The sequence below is a fragment of the Phyllostomus discolor genome, chromosome 3 (genome assembly GCF_004126475.2).
Source record: "Phyllostomus discolor isolate MPI-MPIP mPhyDis1 chromosome 3, mPhyDis1.pri.v3, whole genome shotgun sequence".
Taxonomy (NCBI): domain Eukaryota; kingdom Metazoa; phylum Chordata; class Mammalia; order Chiroptera; family Phyllostomidae; genus Phyllostomus; species Phyllostomus discolor.
The window spans coordinates 63,182,099-63,209,997 of NC_040905.2; the positions used below are offsets into that span (position 1 = coordinate 63,182,099).

At 36.7% G+C, this 27,899-nt stretch overlaps 1 protein-coding gene across 1 annotated transcript in view; it reads left to right on the top strand.

The window, feature by feature from the left end:
• The first annotated feature begins 1,100 nt into the window (after positions 1 to 1,100).
• Positions 1,101 to 27,899, top strand: part of LOC114496094 (leucyl and cystinyl aminopeptidase) — a 103,306-nt gene continuing 76,507 nt past the window's right edge. The window contains exon 1 of the mRNA XM_028511364.2: positions 1,101 to 1,270. Coding sequence (XP_028367165.1) covers positions 1,252 to 1,270 — 19 coding nt within the window. The 5' untranslated portion in view covers positions 1,101 to 1,251. The remainder of the gene's footprint in view (positions 1,271 to 27,899) is intronic.

Sequence of the window (27,899 nt, forward strand, 5' to 3'; positions counted from 1 at the left end):
GGGAGAGAGGCAAAGGCTGCGGTCTGGAAGGGCTGCGGCCTTCACTGTGAAAGTGGCAGCGGCAGTATGCACACTGAGCAAGGGATGAGGCAGTCAGCCCAGATGAGCCTCCCACGGGGCTCACGGGGCCCCTAGTTGCTCCATCCCCTTGGTTTGCCAGGACTGCCCAGATTTGACATCGGAAACAATGGTGGCAAGGGGCTGGAGGCAAAGGCGCCAGGGCTGGGGTGGGGGTGGCAGGCCTGGTTAATGGAGCTTCTCAGCCTAGGCCGAGGACTCTAGCGGTGGCACCCCTCAGAGCCGCAGGTGTTGATTTAGGGCTGGCTCCCGCTAGTCTTCTGATCACATTCTGTGGTGCCCAAGGCCTCTGGTTTATCCAGCGCCGGGTTTTGTGATTCGCCGGCCTGTAGAGGCTGCGCCGGAACTGCCAGCCTGAGGATAGGTTCCCTGGGGCGCCTCCGCCGGCCTTCAGTCTCTTGGGGTACGCCCACTTGGGACCATTCTGTTGTGGGCCAGCAGCTCAGCGGAGACTGTCCACAGCGCCACCTCTTTCGAGTCTTGGTGAAGTGAGCGCCCAAAGCCGTTCTCCAGTTCGGGAGTGAACCTTCACCCGCAGGCTCCTGCTCTGCCTCCAGATCTCGGCTACAGTGGCACCTTTCAGCAAGTCCTGTCTTCACCAAATCACCCGAATTAGCACCCCACTGACTCTCCATCACATCACCCCGATTTAATGCTCAGTGGAGCAGCTATTTCAGCCTCGCGTGTCTTCTACGCTTGTTTATTGCCTGCTTCCGGAATGTCTGCTTCTCGGAGCAACGACTGTGTTTTTCCACTGCGGTGCTGAGTTCTGGGTGCCTAGGATCGTGCTGGTCAGGACTCAGTAGGCCCTCACCTTTGCTGACCGTGAGCCTGAAGAGACTGACAGGCTGGCTTTCCAGACGGGGGTGTGGCTTGTTTACACCCCGCCCATGGGCTCCGCCATCTGCTCCAATCCGCTTCAACCCTTCCTCTCCCCTAGTTGGCTTCTGGCCTTGCGAAACATTTTCCTCTTTCTACCCTTACATTTTCTGCAGCTGTCGAGAAAACCCGGAACGGTGGAGCCACAGAGCTGCGGAGCGGCGCGGTCCCTAGCAGCACCTCCCTAACATCTCCCGTTGGCCACGCTGGGCATGCTCAGTCTGCAGGGCCGCTTCAGCCCTCCGCGTAGCAAGCTGGGGCGCTCCGGCTGCAAGGAGCAGTGGCGGGGGGAAAATGGAGCCCTTCACCAGTGGTGAGTGGGCAGCCAGAGGGCCCGGGACGGAGCTCTCTGGATCCCAGAGGACTGTGGGCAGTCGTAACCCGAGGGGTCGGGATACAGTTGTTCCCACCGAGGGTTTTCTGAGAGGGTTTGGGGGTGGGGAGATGGGACTGGGGGAGGCAGCTGGGAGGCTCCAGGGCAGGGGTCCGGCAGAGCCCAATGCTGGGCCGGGGGGCTGGCGTGAAGGTCATGACAGCCGTCTTCCAGGGTGGGGATGGGAGGCTTCGGGTGCGGCTGGATCCGATTCTCCGCTCCGTGGCCAGGTGGGCAAACGGCAAAGTTTGGGCTGCTGTACCCAGAGGGGGGGAAGTGGGAAAGTTGGCAGCAGGTTTTGCCCCGAATAAGGTGGTGTGCGTCACGGCCTCTGCCCAGCTAACTTCGGTGCTGCGCTGGGAGCTGTCCCCCTGTCCTTCAGCGAGTTGCAGGCGTGACTTTTCCTAAGGGGACGGGTTGGGTTAGGGAGCTTGCGGGTTCATTTAGGGGAAAGAAGGGAAACTTGGGGAGAAAGGCTTGCCTCCCCCCTGCTCAGCCCGAGGAGGTGCTTGCCCCCATCGCCACTCTCACGTCTGTCGCTGAGGCGCTGCGCAGGGCGTTCAAGCTTCCTTTCCTCGGCTCCGATAACATAGTTTTCGGTGGAAGGCTCATTAGATATGGAGGGTCCGTCACGGTGATATCACAATGCGACTTGAGCGGAGAGTCAGAGTCGAGTCAGAGCCTGCGGGATATCCTACAACAGTCTCAGCCCGGTACTGAATGCAGAGAATAAATCCCGCCCTAATTAAAACGGTGGCTTTTGTTTGGAACAGAAGTGCCAGAGTTACAGTATAAGGGTGAGATGCCTAACCATTTTTGCGGCGTTGGTTATATGGATTCTGTTTTGGGATAGAAAGTAGGAAAGCCATCAAGGGATAATTCATACTTAAATAGAGAATTCATTTTCTAGTTGACGTGCTTTCCTGCTCGCGGTCGGTTACTTCAGGTAGTTTGTCATGTTAATAGAAGACAAGTCTACCGCTGTTTGGGTGGGTCATGGTCACCCAAGAGACAGAGACATTGACCGCTATACATCTGAAACACCATCCTCACTTTGTTGTATGTTGTGCTTCATTCATGGGCTTGCGAACTACTCATTATATTCTTCCTGTTTCTACTTCAGAATGCTTTATTCTACTGCCATCTTCCTGTCTGTACTGTTTAATCAGGCTTAATGATGGCAACTGTAATTCCAAATCTTCTCATTCAGGTTCTATTTGTAATCACAAAGGCTCTAAGAAGAGTCTGGTAGAGTTACTAAGACAATTATGGAAGAGTGGGACAGAAAAGAACCTCGAAGACCATCTAGTACTTTAGTGTAATATATGTTTAATACAGATCGTTAAATCCTTTCATATGACTCTTTGAAGGCTTTTTCTTTGTTCTAAGTAGAATGCTTGGAGCGTCCATCTTTCTAGGATGTTAAATATGAAATTTCTTTTAAATTAAAAAAAAGTTTCCACAGCAAGGCCAAGTCATCCATTTGGTCAAGAGCCTGGCTAGCTGATTTTGTGAACCGGTGCCTACAGAATGAAAGTACGTTCTCAAGTCTTAAAATTGGAGCCTTTTCTTCTCTCTTAGAACATGTTCCCCTAGATATGAATGTTTACAAATTACTACATTTGGGAAGGCAGTAGAAAAGTCCTACAGATGAGAACAAAAAAGAAGCAAACCTTCAACTTTCATGTAGGAAATTGGATTTATAATCCTTTCCTGTCTTCCAGATTTTCACTGCGTGCTAGAGATAGTTTGGCAATGCATCATTTTAGTTAATGTAAATCCTTTACCAAGGAGAATAGAAGCTACAATGTTTGAAGTCACAAGAAATGAGCTCCTAGCAATTTGAGGTACTTTTCAAGGTGGACTGTTTTTTGGTTTTTGTTTTTAATTTCAGAAATTTTGAAGGATAACTGTAGAATTCTCGAGTGTTTTCAAATAGGGCATCATTGTACTTAATCCTTTTGAGTACAAAGTATACGTACATTTAATTCTTCTATAGGTCTGGGTGTTCTGGTGCAGAGTATTTCATTATCCATAGAATTTATGATTGCAGGAATTGTCAAGCTTGGTATTGGCTTTTGTTTCAAATTCATGCTCTTTTAGTGAAATCTTCAGTGCTTACACTTTCTCATGTATCCTGTATATGGAAAGAGTTGTGAGAGCTTAACAAAGGCAGTTTTAGATTCAGGACCACATATCTTTCAGTTAAAATCTTGTCAATGGTTTTACCCTGTGCCCTATAAATTTGTAAAGAAGGCAAATTTAGTTTCTATTTTGTCATTTTGGCTTTTAGTACTCATCTATTCCAGTAGGGCTTTCTGTACTTTATTAAAACTTGCTGCTGCCAAGGTTCTTTTTCCTTGCACCCTGCTCTTTGCCCGCTGATAATGTGAACACCCTATGTTAACCTGTCCAGATAACACCTCTATAACCCATTTAATGTACACATTTCCAGAAAAGGCTTATAATCAGGGTCCTTAGTGCCAGGAATTCCTGTTTGGCTCAGGAGATACTTTTGTTTTTGCCCTGGGGAGGGACTGCTATTATGCTGAAGATTGTATATATCTATACTAGTTTTGGATCTTTGGTGAGTTTTTTTTTTTTTTGAGGGGGTGGGGATGGGGGTTAGATGTGCTAGACCAGTACTCAAGAGTTTTAACAGTAACTATTATGTCCTGCTAGGCAGGTAGAGAGAGGTGAAATTAATAGAAAGTAGTATTTATATATTATCAAAAAACAAACACAAAAAGCGGTGGCAACTCTCTAGACCTTTAGATAGATGTACTGTTGTAGATTAGGGCAAGTTATTATTTGATGACTGTCAAGCTTTATTTGTCCTCCCTCGTGCATTCAGGGTTTGGATATTTCAGAGTATTTTAAATTTTTGTTAAGGAATATAAACACCAGAGCTCACCCTCAGAATCTGATTGAGGAGGTCTGAGATTGTTGGGCCTAGGAATATGTGACTTCATTTTGAGGATGTTAGAATTATTCACCAGAAGGTAGCAGATTTAGGATTTGGAGGCATATTGACAGAGAAGGACTTTTTATCCTTATGTGCTGTGTTGAATGTGTGTGTATGTGTATTTTCCCCCTGTGCTTTGTAGGCCTAAAGGGAATCTAGAGGGTAAAAAAGCATTGACATTTGAAGTCCCAAATCCGAAAACATAATTTAAACAGTTAGTCATTTTTTTTCATATGATCAAAGCCCCCAGAAATTTCTTTAGCACTACAACCTAGTGCATAATCAAACAGGAGGACTTTCCTGTCTTACAAAATTATTTTTGTTTTTGTTTTCAAATGCAATCCAATTGAAAGTATTCCCAACTTCCATAATGAGAATCTGGACAACAAACTAGATATTCATGGTTTAAGGCAGTATGAAATTGTGATTTCATCTTTTTATGTTATAAAATAATAATTGTCCTATAGCATACATTTAAAAAAAATTTATCATCATCTATCAAAAATGTGAGCTTACCACATTTTGTTTATATGTTTTACATCCTTTGTTCTATGATAAATTACTACAATGAGAGAAAACCCTTAAGAAATGGAAGATAGGAGTTTTTCTCTCTGATAGAATGTAAGTTAAACTCTGTTTTTAATCCAGCTGTTTTGTTTTTATTTTAGTTAAGGGGAGTAGGAACTATATAGGAATTGAGTGTTAACACTTAGTAATCTAAGGTTGAGGCAATAACTATAAACCAATTAAGTTTTTAACTGGGAAGCAGTGTTTGAAAATTTCTTTGCTTTACACAACCTCTAGAAAAGAGTGTCTTGAAACAAGATAAACAACATAGTTTAGATGCAATTGAAACCAGTGATTATCATTTATCTGTAGATGATCCTTGAGAGCTCAGCCTGAAAGATATATAACCAGAAAGATTGGTTATGAGGAAATTATCATATAAAAATAAGCAAGAGGTGATTTCCTCTTCAGCAATTCAGTCAGATACCATTTTTTGAATGCCTATTACAAAGTAGATTTTCTGCTAAGCACAGTTATACAAATCCCACAAACCTGTCATCCGATAATGCTAATCTCAGTGACAGAAATGAAATGCAAGAATCTAGCTTTGTTCCCATGCTGATATATAGAAGTGAAAAAGTAATAACAGTTTAAGACAGTTTTCTAATTATGAAATAAATGTACAGGGTTGTCTTTATAACCTATTCATATAACATCTGTCACCAAAAAGTTCACATTTCTACTGTAAATATTCCTGTTAGGAAACAACAACATTTTTACCCTCTTTATGAAAGTGTTAGGAAATCTCAGAAGTTGGGATGGAGCTAGGTTAGACCCCTGCTTCCTGGAAGTTGAGGTGAGGAGGATAGTGCAGACAAGTTCTGTAAATTTGTTACCTAACCTCTTGAAAACTGTAGGTGGTTGGAGGTGACGCAAATACTACCAAGCCTTTCCATAACGCTAGTGAAGCAACACGAGAAAGTTTTTTTCTTTTTTAAAAATTTGAATCAATAGACATGTACCTTTTCTGAGAGTTCACAGGAAACAAGGATTGGAAATCTTGAAGCCCTTGTGATAGTACAGTTCCTGTGTATCTAGGGGCTTTTTTAGAGAAGGCTGATCATTGCCCTAGTGTTCCTCTGCAGTTATTGTGACAGTAAGAGTTCCTATGTCAGTGCAAGAGGGATCAGGGTTCCTCTGTAACCTGATTCATTATTCTAATCTGTTTGCAATTATCCTGGGAGGTCCTGTAGGATATGGACTCAAAAGATTTTTAGGAAAAATTGGGACTTAGTAGGACTAATGATGAAGATGAAAGAAATGTAGAGATTTTAGGTAAAGGAGGAAGCTGATAGGCAGAGATTTTCAAAATAGTCATGCCTTGAGCCTTGCAAGTCTGGTTCAGAAAGGAGCCTAGTTTGGAGAATGAGACATTGTTATATGAGATTGAAAGACAGAATCAGAGTTGGAAGGGGGAGGTAGGTGGATCTGGTGGGACAAAATAAATTGAGGGATGAGGGGAATGAATGAGTTGAGATTGGCATTTGGAGGCCCTGGAAGGAGACAGAACACATTTGCCATGAGTTTAATCATACAATGTACTTCTTTCTTGCACAGTCAAAAATTCAATTACTTGTATGTTAGGACTGTTCACTTTCATGAAAGTTTTAAATTTCAAGAAAAAACAGACAAAGAGGACTGTAGAGCCATCGACCTTGTGGTACCATCCTGGTAGTAGTGACTGTTCTTTATTTCCTGGTTTTACTTCACTTTTCTACTGATGCTTATGGTTGAATAATGAGCCAAATAATTTTTTTAACTCCAAGATTAGCATCTAAACTAGAAGGAAACCAGTTCTTTTGCCAAATAAAGAAAATTCAGGCTTCCAAAGGAGTTGAAAAACAATGGAAAATCAAGTTCAACTGCAGAAGATCCTTTGAAGTTCTTTTCCTTTTAAGAGTGTTTTCTTTAATGAAGGTCTTCCTGGGCATCCCTCCCATGTATTTTAAGAATGCAGTCACCAAAACAAAACTCAAGCCAATTGTCTGAATTTCTGTAGGTTGGGGGGCTGGGCAGTCCAGTCTTCTGCAATCCCCCTGTACTTTTGGGGGAGGTCAAGCCAATGATCTGGGATGAAGGGAGTAAAAGGCGTCCTGATGTTTCTGTGGGGAGAGCTTCATAATCTGGGAGAACAGGAGAATGGGAAGTGCAGTGGGAGAACAGGTATCTCTGTGGGTTGGTTGTGCTCCTTTCCTTCCTGAGCCCACGGCGATGATGACCTGAACGGTGTGGTAATGTTTCCCAGACAACTAACTACCCCATGTGTCACAGAGGAACTTTCTGGTGGGCGAGGGGGCTTTGGTTCATAGTATTTCTCACATTTGAAACTTGTAAGATTTAAAATAGTTGTTAGAATATTTATCACCTCAACAGCATTACATTATCCCAAGTTTTTCTTTAGAGGAAGAATGCATGGAAGTTTGGGAGTAATTGAGTAGAGTAAGTAAATGTTTAAAATATCTTTAAGTTGCTTTTGGTCATGTGATTTGAAATCAGAAAGTAGTGTAATCCTTGTCTAGTTTCTTCTTGTTTCATAACTGTTGAAAGGGCCTCAATGGTTAAGTAAGGGAGGCTGCTGTGGCCCTTGGGGCATAGTGAGAGGAACTAGTGTGCCTGATTTATCAAGATCAAGTCCATGAGTTTGAGGTAGTTCCCCCTATAAGTATCAGCAGTAGTTTTTCTGCTTTTAGAACTAAATGCTAAGTACCTAACCAACCCTTTGGACCATTGACATGTCCTTCCAGCATCTGGATAGGGTGACTAGATTAAGAAAACAACTCAGACTAAGCATAGAGTATTTGGGTGTTAGTGGGAATAAGGAATGTATTGCTCTTTAAAACAGCAGCCTCACTTCCATCTGCATCAATCCAGGCTTGTGAGGCTTGGTAAGCTTCCAGTTGGAGGAAGCACACAGAAAAATAATTGAATGTAGAAAAGAGGGTGTAATATGAATGGAGGTTAGATAAGAAATAGGGTATGTTGCGTTAGATACAAATAAGTTACCTTTGTTGGAGTTCAGTTGTCCATTGCAGTTGGCTATATAGTTCTATTTTAATTAATTGCCAATTTGGGAAATACCACAGAAATAAAGACTTGAAGAATTCATGCATAGAAACTTTTCTTGGCACATAATCAAATGACTGTGATGACTGGTAGAAAAAAATGTGGTTACAATCCAGAGTTTTGGATATCATCACTATTTTTTAAAAAGTGGGTTGATGATAAACTGACCCTCTCATTAAGTTTTAAGGTGATGGCAAACTTTTTGCTATAGATTTAAGACTATCATTTACTTGTGTTTTATCAGTCTGATAAATCAGATGGAAAAGTATTTCAGAGAATTATCAGCAGAATAATGTTTTGTTCAAATCTCTCTGAGATCAAGTCTAGCAAATATATTTACTGATTGAAGTACTTTCTAACTCATAAGTATTCTATGTACATTGAAGGGTTCTTAATACATTTCTTTTGCAGATCTCATTCAATGATATTCATTCTCTATTAAATCACTTACAGGTATTCATTATGCCTAATGCCATTTTTCATTTTAAATAAGGGATTATGGTAGATTAAGATTATTTTGAAATTATATTCAGGTAGTTGATGGAATTAAGAATAAACTTTTTAACTTTATATCTTTAAAAGATATTTGCCACTTTGTAGATTTGCTTGAGAGATTAAGGGGCATAAATGTTAGGCATTATTGACAATTTCCATTGCTTTTTATAGCTGACTCTAAGAGATACCATGAGGATCATCTCGGATTGTGGAACCTATGTTATGAAGAATGATTAAAAATATATATATATTGTGAGCTCTGGCTGGTGTAGCTCAGTGGATTGAGTGTGGACTGCAAACCAAAGGATCACTGGCTCACCCAGGCAGGGCACATGCCTGGGTTGCAGGCCAGGTGTCCAGTGGTGGGGGACACACGAGAAGCAACCACACATTGATGTTTCTCTCCTTCTCTTTCTCCCTCCCTTCCCCTCTCTCTAAAAATAAATAAACAAATAAAATCTTTAAACTAAAAAAAAATTGTGAAAAAGTTTGATGTAAATATGAACATTAGGGTAATTAATTTAGCCTAGGAAAGGAAAAGGAAATTGAAAATTAAGCTCAAATAACTTTATTTCCCCTTATGAGGGTGTTGGCTAACTTTTAAATGGCAAAAAAAAAGGCATATCTGATTAATATCATAATATTAATAGGTTAAGGAATACTGTTTGTCTGTATTCTTTAGTCCTTGAAATATTATGTTCCTCTTGTTAACTTGATGCTTTTTAGGTGTCCCCTAGCCAGAAATTTAACTAGAGTGTTTTTCCTGTAGGATCTACGGTGTTTTTGAATACTGGTTGTTCAGAAGAAATAAAGGGTTTTTACTAGAGCTTTGCATATTATTGTAAATTTTATTTTTCTTTTGGCTCTATATTAAGTCCATTGTAGATAACAACCAGAGAAAATAATTACAGAAATATATATATGTATATGTATATATATTTATTTATTAGAAGATATTATACAAAAATGTTTTTAGGAAAGGAATACTTTGAGCTTGATGCTATTTTATTGAAACTAGATAATAGCGGGGTTTAAATCTACTTACGATTTTTTTCTTTATTCCCCCTTTTTTTTGTGTGTTGAATTTCTTCCTTTTTAAATCATGCTAATAGTTTTTCTTAATTTCTTATTTTGTTCACCAAGACTAAACATAGAACAAACCAAAATTAGTTTTCCATGTCTTCTTGGAAAGTCAGTTGGGGTCAGAGAAAAGCATAGAGTGAATATTTTAGTACAAATTTTTCTTGCATACCATTTTAAACTGCTTCAATTAACAGGTATTTATAAAATTTATTTTTGACATGTCCATACTTACCTCTTTTTAAAGATATAATATATTTTTAAAAAGATATCCCCTCAAATAAATATGTTAAAATGTACATTAATTGTATGTAACTTGTGCCAAGCTTTGTTCTTAAAGCTGTAGTACAAATATGAATGCAACATGGCCTCTGTTTTTGAGGAGCTTATAGTCCAGCAGAATTAAGTTTTAAAAAAGGTATATGAACACACAAAATAGTACATTCTCTTAAAAACTGTCAGGCTTCTCTAAGAAGCACAGGTCCCATACTATACCACTTTCCTTAGATACACTTGGTTTTGTACTTTTAGTTTTTTTTTGTTTTGGAGATCTATCCATGATGATGATAGATGTATCGATCTATCTTATTTTTATGACTGCTACGTAGCGTAGCATAATATAAAAGAGTGATTCAGATGGTTACATTCAAATCCTGGCTCCTTACTACTAGGACTGTGCTTCTTATTTAAAGATAATAGCAAGATGTTCTAATATGTTTAGTTAAAAGACTGAAAAAAATATGCACAGAAACTCAAACTTTTATTGTTTTTAGCTGAGGTCTAAGATTCATGGTAGTTTGACATACTGCAGCCATAGTGAGATTTTCAAAATTAGAAAACAAATGGTGTTTCCTACATCTTGTCTACTGAAAGCTTCAGGCCAGTATAGGAGGATTCTTTTCATTTCATATTTATTAACAATGATCAAGTATTTGTAACACTTTCAGGGAAGTGTTGTGTAAGAGTAGAATAGAGGAGCTATTCATTTCTACATTCAATTTGATTCTGGCTTAGATGTGTTTTTCTGGTTCCTTTAAGCAAATGTAATATGCAACACCTCATTCATACAAGTAGAACTTGTTCCAGTCTTAGATTAGGTATTAAATATATTTTGTCTGTTAGTTGGGGTTGAAGTAGTTAGGAATTTAAGACCAAAAGAGGTAGTGTTAACATGAAGATATAGAATAAGGGTACTTCATTAACTGTTAACAAGGCCTGTATTTCATAGGCATCAGGAATGCAAACAAACATGTCTGTGTTTAAGTTTATACCTATTTTGCTATGTTTCCTCACAGGAAGTGTAATAAGGAGCTACTTTTACTAGTGAATTTGTATGTCTGCTAGTGAGCATGACAGCCTTATTTATTATTATTATTTTTACAGAAGGATTGTAACTTGGCAGCAGCTTTTGGCTCTGAGAATCTGTTATGAATCATGGCAATTTAGCTCCTTACCTCTACCCTGCCAGGAGTCTCCAGAACTTTTTTCCCTACAGAGATAATATTTTCAACTTTTGAAACATATCATATAGTGATTTTGACCAAATGGCAAGATGAACTGTCTGTATGGAAGGACTGCATGGGAACAAAGTAGAAGCATTTCTCATCTTGGGCCAGAATTACTCCTAGGAAGACTTAGGGTTGAGAAAAGAGTGTTTTTCCATAGGAGTAAATTATTGGAGTCCACTTTTCTGCCCAGAGATGCTCAAAGAAGCATTAATGATACATTACAAAAGTACAGGTACCACTTTTTAGGACTCCATTTTCTAAATGGTTAACACCACATTTTGAGTTTTATATAAAGAATGTACACGCTTGTTCAGCCAGAGACCATCAATTACACACGACAAATAAAAGCACAGCTCTCTGGTATTTGGTTGCTGTTAGAGTTGCCACCTAACATAGTGTTCCATGTGTATTAGATATTCAATAAATGCTATCTGAAACTAACGTTAATTCACATAGCTCAGAAACATTTAAATAACTATTATTTTGTTTGTTTTCTCTTAATTTAGAGATTTTTCTTTTTTTCCTAAGTAAAGTTGAATTTCAGTGTTTTTTTCTTTTTTCTATAAATTTCTCTATAGCAAAAAGAGTAATTCCAAATCACTTTTTTGGGGGGAATATTTTTATGAGTGTTCATTCATCTTCCCTTTTCACTGAAATGTCTTTTGAGTGCTTGTTGTGTTTCAGACACAGCAAGTGCTTAGTATAAGAAAGATAGTGCGCATAAGACATGGTCTCAGTGTATGAGGGAAAAAAGATGACGGGTAAGGGGAAGCAGTCTCTTACTCAGAAGTGTTTTCAAAATCAAAATTAAAGAATGACCTAACATTTTCCTCCTTCCTTCATTGCTAGAGAGTCGCTGTGCCTTTGAGACCAAAGTGGTGCAGTTAAATCAATTTCTCTTCCAGCAGTACTATAGGGCTTCTGGCTGACCTGGTATGGGGTACTTTTGCTCTTCATTAAGAAGACACAAAACAGTTCTCAAACCAATTAGATTCAACTTTTAAAAAGTAATTTTTTATATCCGAGAATTGATAAGAAGGCATGAGTTGGTCATATATAAGCATTCATGTGGCCTTATGGGAAGAGTACAGGAAGTGAGGCTACATCATTGCTGTCAAGTAGGCAAAGTCATTGAGAGGCAAGATTCTCTATTAGTTTATAAAACAATACTAATGGTATGAGTTGATAAAACAGAATACTAATGGTATGAGCAGGAATGTGAAAGTGTGAAACTAACCAGGATGAAGCAATGTAGATGTTTTTGTCCTAATGTTAATCAAAGGATAAAAATTAAATGACATTTGGAGAAGAACAAAACCAATACAATTCTTTAGTGGCCACATAGCATAAATTATGGTTTTGAACTGTGAAGACATTAATTTAACATCATCTTTCTTTTAAAAAAACCCTCCATTTTCCCCCTTTTACTCAGTATATTTATGGAGTACCTATATGAAAACAATATAGGTAGTGTATTAGTAAGCTCAGGCTTCCATAACATAATACCATGGACTGACCCGGTTGAGTGGTTTGAACAACAGTAATTTTATTTCCTTACATTTTTGGTCTGGAGGTTAAGCATTCAAGATCAAGGTGCGAGGCATGGTTGGTTTCCTGTGAGAGCTCTCTTCCTGGCTTGCAGATGGCCACCTTCTTGATATGACCTCACATGCCTTTCTGCCATGCTTGCAGAGAGAGCTGTGGTGTCTCAGATGCCTCTTGTAAGAACATCAGTCCTATCAGACTTACCCTTATGACCTCATTTAACTGTATTTATGTCCTTAAAGGCCCCATGTCCAAATAGTCACACTGGGGGCTAGTGCTTAGACATGAATTTTTTTTTGGTGGGGGCGGGGCACTCAGTTCAGTCCATAACAGGCAGTCTTCGATTTGGATGATTTGGTTACCTTACAGTAAAGAAGATGTGTATTTTTCATAGAAACAAATCATTGGAGTCCACATTCCTTTCTGAGAATGCTCAAAAGAGTGTATATGGTTAATTTAAGTTCAGTAATTTTTTTTCCTACACCCAGTTTCCTTCCTGCCCAACTAGAGAGTGATTCAGATCTATATTTATTTTTCTTACCTTATGTATTTATATGCTTTTTCAAACAATATCCTGAAACTTCTACACTTGAATAACCTTTTACATGTCAAATAATACTTTAGTGAAAAATAACCTTTTTCCAAACAAAACAATTATTGAAAGGCATTATTTTACATTGTAAAATGTAAATGAAAATGGTAAATAACCTCTTATTAAGAAAATAGTTTTAACCTTGAAGACTGGCTGAAGGAGCATTAGAGATTCTCAGGGTACATTCCACATCTTCATAACTATTACTTTAAACATTTAATCTGCCTTTTACAGGGATTGGAGAGGAATACCTTAGGAGTCCACAGGAAGTAGAAAATGGAACTGTGGAAATTAGGCAGCAGGTTTCTTAAGATAGATCTAGGTCACAGGAGAAGGAAATGTTCTAGCCAGGCATATCTGACAAACCATGTATCAGGTGCCTTGTTATTTGAGGATTCTACAGTTATTTATTTCAGCCCTGGACAGTTCTAAACTAGAGTGGACACACAATTTTAGAATACGCTTTAATTATCTTAAAAATGAGAGTTGGATTTTATTTGTTTTGTGTTTAAACCTCAGAGTTTTCAACCCGCTGCCCCTCTTTCCCAAACCCCCTCCGTCCAACATATACATAATATGAACACATCATTTAACTTCTTAGCCCTTTAGTGGTTTCTTAGACTTACTTTAATTTTAATGAATTAAAGGCCTGCATGGTTTAAGTCAATACTTTTTTTTACTACTTGTCCTGATCTGTGAAGTCCAGAATGAATTAAAACCCTTTGTCCCATGTCTCCCTTTAAAAAAACTAGAACAAACCCTCTTTTTCTTCTTGTGGTATTTGGGTCCACTAATGACTAACATTGATCTACGTAAAACTGTTTTTCCCCTTGAAAAGATATCTGCACCCTCATGTTCATAGCAGCATTATTTATAACAGCCAAGACATGGAAACAACCTAAGTGCCCATCAATGGAATGGATAAAGAAGTTGTGGTACATATGTGCAATGGAATATTACTCAGCCTTAAAAAAAACCAAAAAACAAGGAAATCCTTGCTCTGGCTAGGTGGCTCCATTGGTTGGACTGTCATCCTTCATACCAAAAGGATGCTGGTTCAGTCCCCAGTCAGGGTACATACCTAGGTTGTGGGTTTAATCCATGATGAGGGCACATACTGGAGGCAACTGATCAATGTTTCTCTCTCACATTGATGTTTCTCTCTCTCTCCCTCCCCCCCTCTGCTCCCTTCCTCTCTAAAATCAATAAAAATACCCTTGGGTGAGGACTTTAAAAAAAGAAGAAATCCTACAATTTGTTACAACATGGATGGACCTTGGAGGATTTATGCTAAGTGAAATAAGTCAGAGAAAGACAAGTATTCTATTTGTCTTATATGTGGAATCTAAAAAAACAAAACAAAAAACCCCAAACACTAAAAATCAATAAACACACCAAACACATAGAAAATGAGGACAGATTTGTGGTTACCAGAGGCAGAGTGTGGGGGAGAGGGACAAGATGGTCGAGAGGTAGAAACTTCCAGTTGCAGGATAAATTAGTACTAGTGATGTAATGTACACATGATGACCTTAGTTAACACTGCTGTATGATATATAGTGAAGTTATGGAGCAGATCCTAAGAGTTCTCATCACAAGGAGCAATGTTTTATTGCATCTATCTATATATGAGATGATGGCTGTTAACTAAATGTATCGTGGTAATCATTTCACAATACTCTATGTAAATCAAGCCATATGCTTTATACCTTAAACTTATATAGTGATGTAGGTCAGTTCTAAGTTCAGTTAACTAAATTAATGTACTGTAAAAGTAGGTCATATACCCAACCATCCTAATCCACACATTTAAAGTACCTTGAAATACTAACAGAATTAGTTCTTCACTCTGTTGTTCACAGTAAGTGTCAGGAACACTTTGGAACAGAAGACCATTTATGGTTCCTTTGTGTGAGGTAACAAAAAGCAATTGTGGAACAAAGGCCTGGAGCCTGGCATGTGACATGCAGTAATTGTTCAAATGAATAAGGCTTGCAAATTGGCCTTGGTATAATTAAAATCAGAGTACCTAGGTGTTGTATTTTCCTGGTTCTTAGTTTTCCATTTTCTAAACTTAAAGTCAAAGCAAACAAAATCTACATGTCATCCCTCCCTCCATCCCCATTTCAAGGCAACAACTGTCCTGTTTTCTGTCACTATAGATTAGTTTACGTTCCCTAGAATTTTATATAAATAGAATTAATAGATTTTATATAAATAGAATCATATACTATCTTTTTTGGCCTTTTTTTTCAATCAGTGTAATAATTTTGAGATTTTTCTGTAGATATCAATATTTAGTTTCTTTTAAAATTGCTGAATAATATTCTATTATATAGATATAACATAACTTGTTAATACCTTTTAATAGATATTTGTTTTTGGTTATTATAAATAAAGCTGTTGTGAACATTCAAATATGTCTTTATGTAGACATTAATTTTTGTTTGTCTTGGTTAAATACCTAGGAGTTGATTGGTTGGGTCATCTGGTATCTGTAGTTTTTAACTTTAAGAAACTGCCAAGTTTTCCAAACTGGTTATTTCACGTTTCCATCAGCAGTATTATGCTAGTGCTTCTCCATATCCTTGCCAACACTTGGTATGATTAATCTTTTTCAGAAAAAGATTAATCTCTTAAAATTAATCTTTTTAATTTAAAAATTAAAAATTAATTTTTTTAAATTTTAGCCAGTCTAGTGGGTTCATAGTATCTCAATGTGGTTTTAATTTGCATTTCCCTTGAAGAATACTGATGTTGAGCATCTTTTCATGTTTTGTTTTGTTTTTTTGGTCATTAGTTCATCTTGTTTCATGAGTTGGCTGTTCAGATCTTTTGCCCATATACAGAGTTGTAGGAGTTCTTTAAGTATTCTGCATTTACTTTTACCAAAGATATAAATATATTTGTGTGATATATAACATATGTATTATATAGGGTGAGACAAAAGTAGGCTTACAGTTGTTCATATAGAAAATAATACAATAGTGAATAAATCTTAATACAAGAATAAACTGTTTCATGCACTCACAACTGTAAATCTACTTTTGCCCCACCCTGTATGTATTGTACAAACATATATAATAAGACACACACACACACACACACACACACACACACATTTATTAAAATACTAAAGATGTTGCTCTATGAAGTTCTAGCTTCCAGTTTTCTGTTAAGAAATGCATGGTACTTTTAATTGTTATTACCCTCTATATAATGTATATTTTTTTCTAGCTGGTTTCAGAGTTTTTCTTTACTTTTTTTTTAGTAGTTTATTTGTGTCTTGGTTTGGTTTTCTTTGAGCTTATTCTTTTTTAAAAATATTTTATTTATTTATTTTTATAGAGAGTAGAAAGGAGAAACATCTGATCAGGGGCCTCTTGCATGCCCCCAACTGGGGGCCTGGCCCATAACCCAGACTTGTTCCTTAAGCGGGAACTGAACTGGCAACATTTCAGTCCGCAGGCACTCATTCCACTGAGCCACACCAGCCAGGGCTGGGCTTATTCTTCTGTTAGGTTCATTGAACTGTAAATTTGTATTTTTCACTATATTTGTAGAGTTTTAGACCATAGTTTTTTTCTGGATGATTTTTCTGCCCCAATATTTGCTTACATGCATGTTAGTCTTTTTGATATCAATTAACTTGTTGGTGTTGAGGCACTGCTCCTTTTTTCCCCTCGGTATTTCTTTTCTCCCTGGTATTGATGTTGAGGCACTGTTCCTTTTTTCTCAATCTTTCCTTTCTCTCTTTTATTCAAATTGAATAACTTCTGTTTATCTTTAAGAAATGTGATATTGTGAATCATAATTAAAATTGACCATCAGCTGAACTTACAAACCCCCTGATAAAAAGCTGGCATAAACAGCTGCAGGGTTTTCAGTGAAACAGTGGCTCAGTGAATAAATCTAAACTAAACCTTAAAAATCTCATGCAATATGATTTGCCGTAAACTTTACATTGCTAATTGAAACTTTTTGAGCAAATTTGGTTAAATTCTGGGGTATAGAGTGTCATTTTACTCTGTCAGCTAAGACTGAGCTCTATGTCCAAACATGTGGCAGTGTAGTTATTTTTTTTTGCCAATGATGACCAAATGTTGAAACTGTTCTTTGTAAGAAGATAGTAATGAAATGTGTTAGAAATATTTGCATCAAAAACATTTTAAAAATTAGTAAATAAAGTTTTATCACTTAGCCAGGAAACTCTAATATTAATAATTATACAGATTCTCTCATCCCAAATGTTATATTTTACTGTATTGGGAGGCAGGTAAGTGCTTACTACAGAAGAAAAAAGGAGACAGCATATATTTTTCTCAAAAAATCAGCTATAGCACAACATGAGAAATTTCTCTTAAAATATAATTTTTTCAATCATATCTGCTCTCTGCTTTGTTTGAGATCAAGATGGAACCATGTTGCTTGGTCTTGAACTGTCAGTTTGTTTGTTCCCTGCAATGACATCTATTCTTCTGGTTTGGTCTTGAAGTCTTGAGAATTCATTTTATTATAAAATGTAAAAACTCATTTTTAAATAACATATTAAAGCTCTCTTTGCCCTTTTTAAAGGAAAAGGGCTATCTAAAATAGAGTAATAACTTGTAACATCCTATAGATTTGCTATTTTAATTGATGAACACTTGGACAATGCTAGGATGTTCTATTATCTGAAAAATATTCGTTGAAAAAAAATTGTCTGCCATGGTGCAAGAACAAATGACTTCTCTGAGGTTACTTAACCATTTCCGGCATCTGAGAAAGTAGTTGTTTTCACATCGCCTAACCGAATATAGGTAGAACTAAACTTAGCTAAGTGATTCTGTGGGTAAAACACAGTTTCACTTCCATCTTCCTGTAGAGAAGTTAAAAATTAAAAATTAAAAACAAGAAATCTCCTTGGTTCCAGTTGCTTTTACTAATTAGCTGAAAAACTTCGGACAGAAGTTAATTGTTTTATCTTTAAAATATAAAAGGTTAACATATCTCTTAAAAAGCTTCTAGTTTTCTAAAATAGCAAAAAAATAAAGTTTCCATAAAATGGGCACATATTGTGTTGTATTTGGATAATTTCTTAATCTTAATGAGAAACGGGGAACATCCAGCTTATTGCCCATGATGGAGCAGTAACACAGTGAATGTAACTGAGTAATATCAAGCAGCACCTTTTGAACACCTACCATGCGCCTGGCCAAGAGAGTTGTGGAAACCACAGTGGCAGTGTCTGACACATGGTGGTGGCTGTGTTAACTCTGAGGCCAAACCTCCGTGTAGCTCTTCAGTTCGGACCCTGAAGTGGCTCTGTGACCACCCCAGCTCCAGAGGCTGTGGAGGCGTGAAACATTCGCCTGGCAGGAGGGACCTGGCTTGACACTCCCAGGCTATTTTAAGTCATATCACGTGGTGTTAGAGGGTTTAGCTACTACAGTAAAAAAAATGTAGGTTTGGAACTGGGTTGTGTCACTTACTAGCAAGTTCTTTAACCTCTTACCCTCTCACTTCTTCATCTGTAAAATGTTGTGGGAATTAGATTAAATAAGCTCATACATGTAAAATGCTGATTAGTAATACAGAAAGCTAATAATTATTGAACACTTACTGTGTGATAGGCTCTGTTCTAAATCTTTTACTTGTATCTTATTTCTCACAATTCAATAAGATAGGTACTGTTATCTCCAATTTACAAATGAGCACACTGAGTTTAGAAAGATGAAATAACTTGTTCAAGGTTACACAGGAAATGGCAGAGAATATCTCTGGTTCCAGACATTCTTACATACTCTGCTGTGCTCAGCCCATTGTTAGCTCATGTTAAAGCCCTTAGTGAATGTTGGTTTTTATTATTTTTATTGGTAGTGGTGTCAAAATGGGGGTGGTCATGATGAACTTTGGTTTTACTTTTTTCAGCGTCTAATCTGGTCCTATTCTAGGACCTTAGAGGCAAAGAGCATCCTCACTTCCATGGATGAGGGAGGTAGGAACTGTGGAGTCAAGTACATCAAGGCCTTTAGGCTTTGGAAAAAGGCCCACAGATGCACACAGGAGTTTTTGTATAAAGAATGCAAAGTGTTCTGAATGCCAGGTGTTCTGCTCTCTCCTTATATGTTCGACTTGAAGTCCAAAATAACCATGAGGCCCTGCATGTGTTTCAAAGATTCCACAGAATTGTAGGACTGATATATCTATAATATAATATCACTTTTGTCTTAGGGGTGAATTAGCCTATAAGAATAGTACCTACATCAAAATAAGTATATGTATCAATGATGGATAAATCAGTCATCTGTTGCTGCATAATAAATCACAAAACAATGGGTTAAAACAACCACCATTTACTTTGCCCATGATTTTCTTTAAGTCAGTAATTTGTACTGAACCTGGATGTTTCTTCTGTTGATTTTGCCTGAGGTTACCTGTAGTAGCGATCTTCTGGCAGGTTAACTTGGAGATAGAAGATTTAAGATAGCTTTGCTCACATATCTGACAGTTGGTGCTGGCTGTTGGCTGGGCTCATCTTTCCATGTGGCTCCTCATCCACAAGGAGTCCAGCTCAGATTTCTTCTCACAGGACCCTCAGGTCAGCAAAAGAGAACTAGTGAAAGCTACAAGGACCCTAAGCCTACAATTAGAAATATTTCATCATCACTTCTGCTGTATTCTATTGGTTAAAGCAAATTACAAGGTCAGTATAGATTCAAGGAGTGAAGATAATACACTCCATCTCTTAATAAGTCTCATGGAAGATTGATTAGCAAATTCTATCCTGGTGTCCAGGTCCCTATTTCACTGACCAGGACCATATCTAAGACATGCCAACAGTGTTGATACAGCATCTTGCTGTATATAATGCACACTTTTTTGCCCAAACTTTTGAGGGAAAAATAAGGATGCACATTATACGTGGGTAGCATGTAGCACTAATGTCTAGTGTATAATGTGCTCCCATGTTAAAGCCATGGGTGTGTGTTATACACAGCAAAATATGGGTAATTTTTCATTAATTTCTTTACATCATGAACAGATTAAAACATGATCTGTGTGTGTGTGAGTGTTTCCCTATTACTTAACATATAAAAAGAAAAATAATAAAAACATTCAACATGCCCATAACTTCATTTGGCAGAAATAACCAACATTAACATTTTTATTTACAGCGTGTCCAACTGGACAAATATTTATTTATTTAAAATTTTATAACTTGCCTCTTAATACTATATTTTGAACACCTTTCCATGTTTAAGATGGATGTAAATAATTTTTATGTCTGCACAACATTTTATTGATATGAATATATGTATCCTCTGTTGTTACACATGTAGGTTTTCTTTTTCTTGCTATGTAAACAAAACTGCTGTAAACATTCTGTAATGTGTGTAGATTCTCTTAAGATAAATTCCTCTCACCAAGTTACTTGGTCAAAAGAACTAGGCTTTTGGCATGTATTGTTGAGACATGATTTGAAAAATCCTCTGGTTTAAACTCATCAATGAGTATAATTTTGCAGAGCTAGGCATGTAAGTATCTTAGTAAAATTGTTCTTTAGACACGCACAAGTTAATGTACGCCTTGTGGTTTGTGTTTGGAGGGAATTTGGTATACTCTCTTGACTGTCAGGACAAACTCTTAGATGTGAGCCTTATACATCTGTTTCCCTTTAACATATCTCAAACATGATAATTTTTAAAACTTAGGTAAAAACAGAAACTATAAACATGTCAGCATGTAAACCAAGTTACTGATACCATCTTATTGACTAAAGCTTTTATTTTCCATGTGGGTCCACTGGTTAGAGTTCTACATCTTTCTGCTTGTACATGATATGTGCTGCCCAAGATACACCCATAAATTCTAGGTCCTTTTTTTTTCAAGTGGTTTGAGCTTAGACACCTTGAAGCCTCGGAGCAGAAATCCTTCTAGGACCCCTCTCCCCCAATCTTTTTGCTTTTCTTCCTAATCATTTGGCAGCAGTGTTATTTTGGGGTTTAACTTTGGTAAGGTCTTTCTAATTCATAACCCAGTTTTCATGGACACTCTTCGTTTTTTCTATTTTCTCATTTAATTCAATACTTAATTATTACATGATTACAGTTATAATTTTAACTAGCATAAATTGGTTGGAGAACAGACAACTAATTCTTGGTAAGAACACAACTGCTCTGCTGGGGGCATAAGTGTTTGGACCTTCTAGAGAGTAGCCCTTTAGTTATAGGCATTCACTGGGCACACAGCATTGGAAATGTCTTTCAGAGGAAATGGAGAACATTGGTTAATTTCATGGACATAAGTTAAAAGAAGATCCACATTGTTTATTGAGATAAACAGTTCCTTTACTGAAAAATGACCCCTCTTTTATTATGTTATTCTTGTTTTACAAGTTAAGGTTTGTATTAAACTACAGGTATTTAGTTCTTTCCTTGATTTGGATATTAAATGCTATATTTAAAACATTTCACTCCAGATTCCTATGTGCTACAGCTCTTGTTTTTGTTTGATACGCTCCTTGGTCATTGGCATTTTCTCGTAGAGTGCCCGCCTCCTTTTCCTCTTAAATGTTCTTCTTGGCAGTAAATTTAAAATAATGTGCTTCATAACTACAGCATTAAACTAGCAAGTAGTTTATCTTCTTTGCTTCTTCCTCCCAGCACTGAAATGTTTATTTTTGCTCATAGAAATACAAAACTGCACAGAAAATAGCAGTGGTGATTAGGCACAGTGAATATAATGCAGTGTAGCATTTGAAGATGGTGGAAAATTTATTGACTAAACATTTTAGTTTGGTAAAGTAAAATCAATATCTATGTCATACTGTCCTTTAGGCTGTTTCAACCAGAAAATATTAAGCATTCTATAAATTTAAATTTCCTTCATCCAAATCATAGCTGTCATTTGATACATTTTATTCTGTAAATGCAATTAGAGCAAATGAGCATAGCTTTTATAGTTACACTTAATCCCTAGGTTTATTTTGTTAAGAGTTGTAGTGTCTTCACAATCAAAGCAGCCATTTGACAAATGTGTTAGAAGTCCAATGACTTAAAATGTAAAACCTTAAAATATTAAAATTTCTGTGAAACAGAGTTATCTGAAGTTACCCTGTTTCACACTGGCTGGAGTCCTCCGTGGACACTGCTTGTGCAGATTCTCAAAGACATCAAGAGGCCAGAGTTGTTGCCTGTGTTTTATCACTTGGTATTTATGGCACAGAAGACAAAATGAGGTGTCTGGACTCTTTTCTTTTTTTTTTTAAGATTTTATTTATTTTTTTAGAGAGAGGGGAGGGGAGGAAAAAAGAGTGAGACAGAAACATTGATGTGTGAGAGAAACATCGACTGGTTGTCTCTCTCATACCCCCAACTGGGGACCAAATCTGCAACCCAGGCTTGTGCCCTGACTTGGAATCGAACTGGCAACCTTGCAATTTCATAGCACTCAGGCCACTGAGCCAAACCAGCCAGGGCTAGGCTCTTTTTAATTCATGAATTTATCTACTGATAAGTGCTGTGAGCAACATTTAAGAATCCTCTTTTTAAAAGTTGTGAGGGGGGAAATTGTACTGATGGATCTTAAAGAATAATACTAGTTGTGAAGGGCGAATTGGTACTGATGTATCTTTAAGAGTAATACTAGTGTGCTTGGCTGAGAAGTAAAAGATATGTTTATTTGCTTATGATTTTGAAGCTCCTACCCTAATTACTTATTAACAATAAATTCTGTATTAATGTAGCACTTCATAGTTTGCAGAGTGTTGTGACCCACTTATTTGATGATGATGATCTAAGCAGACAGGGCAGTTATTATCCCCATTTACCAGTGAGAAAACTGAGGTTCCAGTACATACTTAAATGGTAGAGCCAGAATTAGAATCTCCAGGTTTCTGTTTACTACACTGTATGCCTCCTAAACCATAATGGATTTAAATTATTTACTGAATTTGAGAAAAGAAGAGGAAATATATTACAATGTGTGAAGAATCACTGTCCAGGAGAAATGGAATGTAGTGACTCAGAGCCCATAATCATTGAAGTAACTACTAAGCCCTGGCCTACAGCAGGTATTAGAAGGAACTTGGAAACCTCTTAGCATACTAATTCTATCTTATTACAAGCCTCAGTAAACCTGGGGTCAGCCCTTGGAAAGTTTATGAGCAGACATGGAAAATTTTCATTAATTAGTATTTCCTTTTCATGTATTGGGTATTGCTACTTTCACCTTTTCAACATTTATTGCAGGCTTCTTCCCTGCTAGGTACTAAGGATACAAAAAGGAATGACACAAGAGCCGTGGCCTGGAGGGATTAATCTAATTCCAATGTGAAGCAAAATTTATCATTGTAGTTTACTTGTGCAGAAATTCCCTTCCCTATTTGGTAAACTAGGTCTTGAAAAGTTTCTAAAGCCTCTCTCCTTCAGCTTCTAATTCTTTAATAAGCAAAAAGTTACCAGTACTGAAATGTATCCTTGTTCTAGAAAAGTATATGAAGCAACTTTTACAACTCAGTATTTCATCCTAAATGCGAAAGCCTGTGTAAGCATGTAGTATGAACAATTTCATTTTCCAGGTTTGAGAGGCTGCCACTGGAGTGTAGTGTGGAGAGCGGTGACTCATAATTTGGGAATGATTGTTTTGATCTCTCCCAGCAGTTTCTGTAGAACATTGGCAGGGCAGCCAGCATAATTAACACTGCACAATCTAATTATAAACACAACTCTGTGGAAGGTGGCTACAGAGAAGCAAGGCTGTCCTGGATAATTTTCCAACTTGGCAGCATTACTTTAGAATAATGACTAGATAATGTCAAGTTTACTGTAAATCTCGCTTTTCCTAGATTGTCCTGAGTTACCATAGGGAGGAAGGAATATCTGTGGAAGTCTCACTGGGTTATTTTTTTCAGGGCCCATTTAAGCATTTCTTTATTACAGTCCTTCTAACCTTTTCATACTAACACAATAGTTAGGCATCTTAATGTTTAGGGAGAAGAGGGGAAGGGGTCATAGTAGGACCCTTTTTCCAAAAACAGTTGAGTTGCTTTTTAAAAGGTGAAAGAAACTGGGATTTCAAAACATTACATTGGATCAATATAATAAAGAGGGAGAAAAGACAAGCCTTTTGGCTGAGGAGTGAAGATGGTGGGATAAAGGGACAGTGATGAAGTGGACACAGCAGCCACGCATGCTTGAGAGAAACCGAGGAGTTTGCAATATGTGTGTGGTCTCACACTGGTCAGAGGTAGAGCAAGCACTGTGCATCCCTGGAGGATTTGGGGAAATGGGGTTTAGAACCAAGGACTGATTTAGTTAGTTTATATATAGGTTTGGTCATCGGGTCACTGAGATTCAGAACCAAAGTGCTCTAGCTATGGAGAATGGTTCATATAATTGTAACCTGAATAATTATAACCTGTTCATATAATTATAACCTAAACATTTATAACCCGATTGGGCAGTATGGTTGTATTTGGGCAGAATGAACCTCAGAGTTGTGATTACCCTAAATGAAGTAGGTGCTTTAAGTCAAATGCCCAAAATGAGGCAGAAATAGATGATTTAGGTAAAGTTTTTTGACTAAAATATTTTTAAAAAAGTATTCACTGATGATCTGTTTATTGATTTTAGAGAGAGAAGGCGGGGGGGAGGGGGGGATGGGGAGAGAGAAACACATCCACGTGAGAAGCATTGATTGCTTGCTTCCCAACCAGGGATTGAACCTGAAACCTAAGTACGTGCCAACAGGGAATTGAACCCACAACCTTTTGGTGTACAGGATGATGCTCCAACCAACTGAGACACTGGCCAGGGTTTAAGAATACTTCCTTACTTTTGAAGAGATTGTAAGAGGTTTCAGAGAACTCTAATTCATTTTGAAAACTTAGATTTATAAAAAAAATTTCCGCAGGTTTTTATGGGTTGACCAAAAAGTTTGTATTTTTTCCCATGAAATAAAAGACACATTTTTTCATTTTCACCAGTAAGTTTATTTATTGATTTTGATACTTTTAGTATGTCAGCTATCTCCCATGTGGTACAACATTGATTATTCTCAATGTCTTTATTTAATCACTGTCAACTTCAACTGGTCTGTCTGACCATGGAGCATCACCATACACTGAGAAATCTCCAGCACAAAATGTTGCAAACTACTTTTGACACATTTGATGAGTCAGCACCGTCTCCATATACTGCACAAATCTTTTTTTCGTGTGTTTCAGTTGCATTTTTACCTTTCTTGAAATAATAAAGCATAATATGCTGAAAATGTTGCTTATTTTCTTCCATCTTCAATATTAAAATTGCTACACAAAAATCAATTTTTTTAATGCACACTGATGTAACAACCAACACACTACAATCTAACAAAATTATTTCAGATGAAGATAAAGACAACTAAGTTCTACTAGAACCATCTTACAGGAAAAAAAAAAAAAACAAGAACAGTTGGGCCAACCCAGTATTGAGTAGGGAGAGAACATGCATTTTCTGAATTTGGATATAACTATAATTATCACTAGCTAAGTGATTTTATGTTTGTCAGATATTCTTGAAAGAGGATAGAGGTAAGACTGTTGGGCTTCTTAAAGAGGATCTCTGTAGCCCAGGATTGAATTCTGATTTGTCTCTTTAATGAACTTAACTAGACTTTTGAGGAGACGTGAACAATTGTTCTTGGAGGTCTGCCAGGACTTGATATTGTGGATTGTTAGGCCAGTTTCTAGAATATGATTTGGAGTCAATGACACTGCTTTCCTGACCTCCTGCAGCTTTTTTTGATTTGTTAATTTTCTGTTATTTCTCTGTTTCATTAATTTCTGTTTTGTTTTTTATTATTTCTTCTACTTACTTAGGTTTAATTTGATATTCTTTTCTAGACTTTTAAGGTGGAAACTTCTATCATTTATCTTAAAACTTTTTTTAATATGTACACTTGAAGCAGTAAATTTCTCTCAAATTTAGATATGTTATATATTTTATTATTAGTTATTTTAAATATTTTCTAAATCCCTCATGGTTTATTCTTTGATCGTGGATTATTTAGAAGTTTATTTTCCATTTGCAAATATCTGTATATTTAAATAATTCACTATTATTGGTCTTTTAATTATTTCCATTGTGATCAGAGACATAGTCTCTAAAAAAGCTAGTTTAGTCTTTTGAAATGTATTGAGATTTATATTATAGCTCAAAATATAATCATATTAATGAATGTTTTATATGTCTTCTGCAGTTGTTTGGTGAATGTTCTATAAATGTCATTTAGGCCAAGTTGGTTGATAGTATTGTTCAGGTATTCTATGGCTATACTTATTTGTTGTCTACTTGTATTATCAATTATGAAGAGAAAGATCATACAATCTTTAATTATGGTTGTATATGTTTCTGTTTTTCTCTTGAGTTTTATCATTTTCTGTTTTATGAATTTTGAAGCTCTCTTATTAGGTACATACTTTTTTAAGATTGGTGTCTTATCCTGGTGAATTTCTTCTTTTATCATTACAAAATTTCATTCAACTTTGTTAACCTATTTATACATTTAAATTTAAAATGTATCTCTTAAAGACAGTGTATAGTTGAGTTTTGCTTTTTTAAATCCAATATGGTAATCTCCACCCTTTAGTTGGAATATTTAATCTACTTAGTTAATATAATTATTTATGTAGTTGGATTTAAGCCTGCCATTTTGCCATTGCTTTCATTTGTCCCTTTAGTTTTTGTTCTCTGTTTCTCTATTAATCCTTATTTTTGGGTTTATTGGTATTTTTTAATACTTCATTTTAATTCTTCTATTGGCCTCTTAGTTATACATCTTTTAAATTACTTTTTCATTAATTATTATATGACTAATGATATATATTCTTAACTTATTAAAATCTGCTTATAATCACTATTGTACCACTTCACATTTTACGCTTGACTCTTCTTACTTTTTTCTTCTGATTTTCCCTTCTCAATTTACAAATATAATTTAATATAATTCCCCTTATTCACCCTTTCCATGCTCTGTGTTCTTGTTGTTAATGTATTTTATCTTTACATGTTAAACACAGCTAACATGTTATTCTTGCTTTAAAGAGATAGTTTTATAGTCTTTTAAAGATGTTTTAAGAAGAATAAAGAACATAAACTTTTATTTATAACAACTTATTCATCATTTCTAATATTCTTCTATCCTTCCTGAAGTTCTGAATTTTTGTCTGGTATCATTCTTCTCCAGTCTGAAGAACCTCCTTCACCATTTTTTATAGTGTTCATCTGCTTGACATGAATTCTGTCAGCTTTCATTTATTTAAAAGTGTCCTTATCTTGTTTTTTAAAGGGTAATTTCACTGGATATAAAATTCTGAGTTGACAATCTTTTTTTCTCCCAGCACCTCAAAAATATTGTCTGTCATCTTCTAGACCCAGTTGTGATGAGAAGCTTTTACATTTATTTTTCTCTTTGATATAACATTGTCCTCAGGTTTCTTTAAAGATTTTCTCTTTACTTTTGATCTTTAGTAGTTTGAGCATGTTGTAGGTAGGTATGGCTTTCTTTGTATTTATTGTTTTTGAAACTTGGATGAGTTTTTTTTGATCTGGTAAATAGTGTTTTCATCAAACTTAATAAAATTTTAACTTATTTTTTCATCTTCTTATGTATGTGGTAGATATCTAATATTGTCCCACAAATCCCTGATGCTGTGTTCATTTTCCTTCAATCCTTTTTTTCATTTTTTATCATTCTATTACAGTTGTCCCAGTTTTGCCCCCTTGCTCTCCC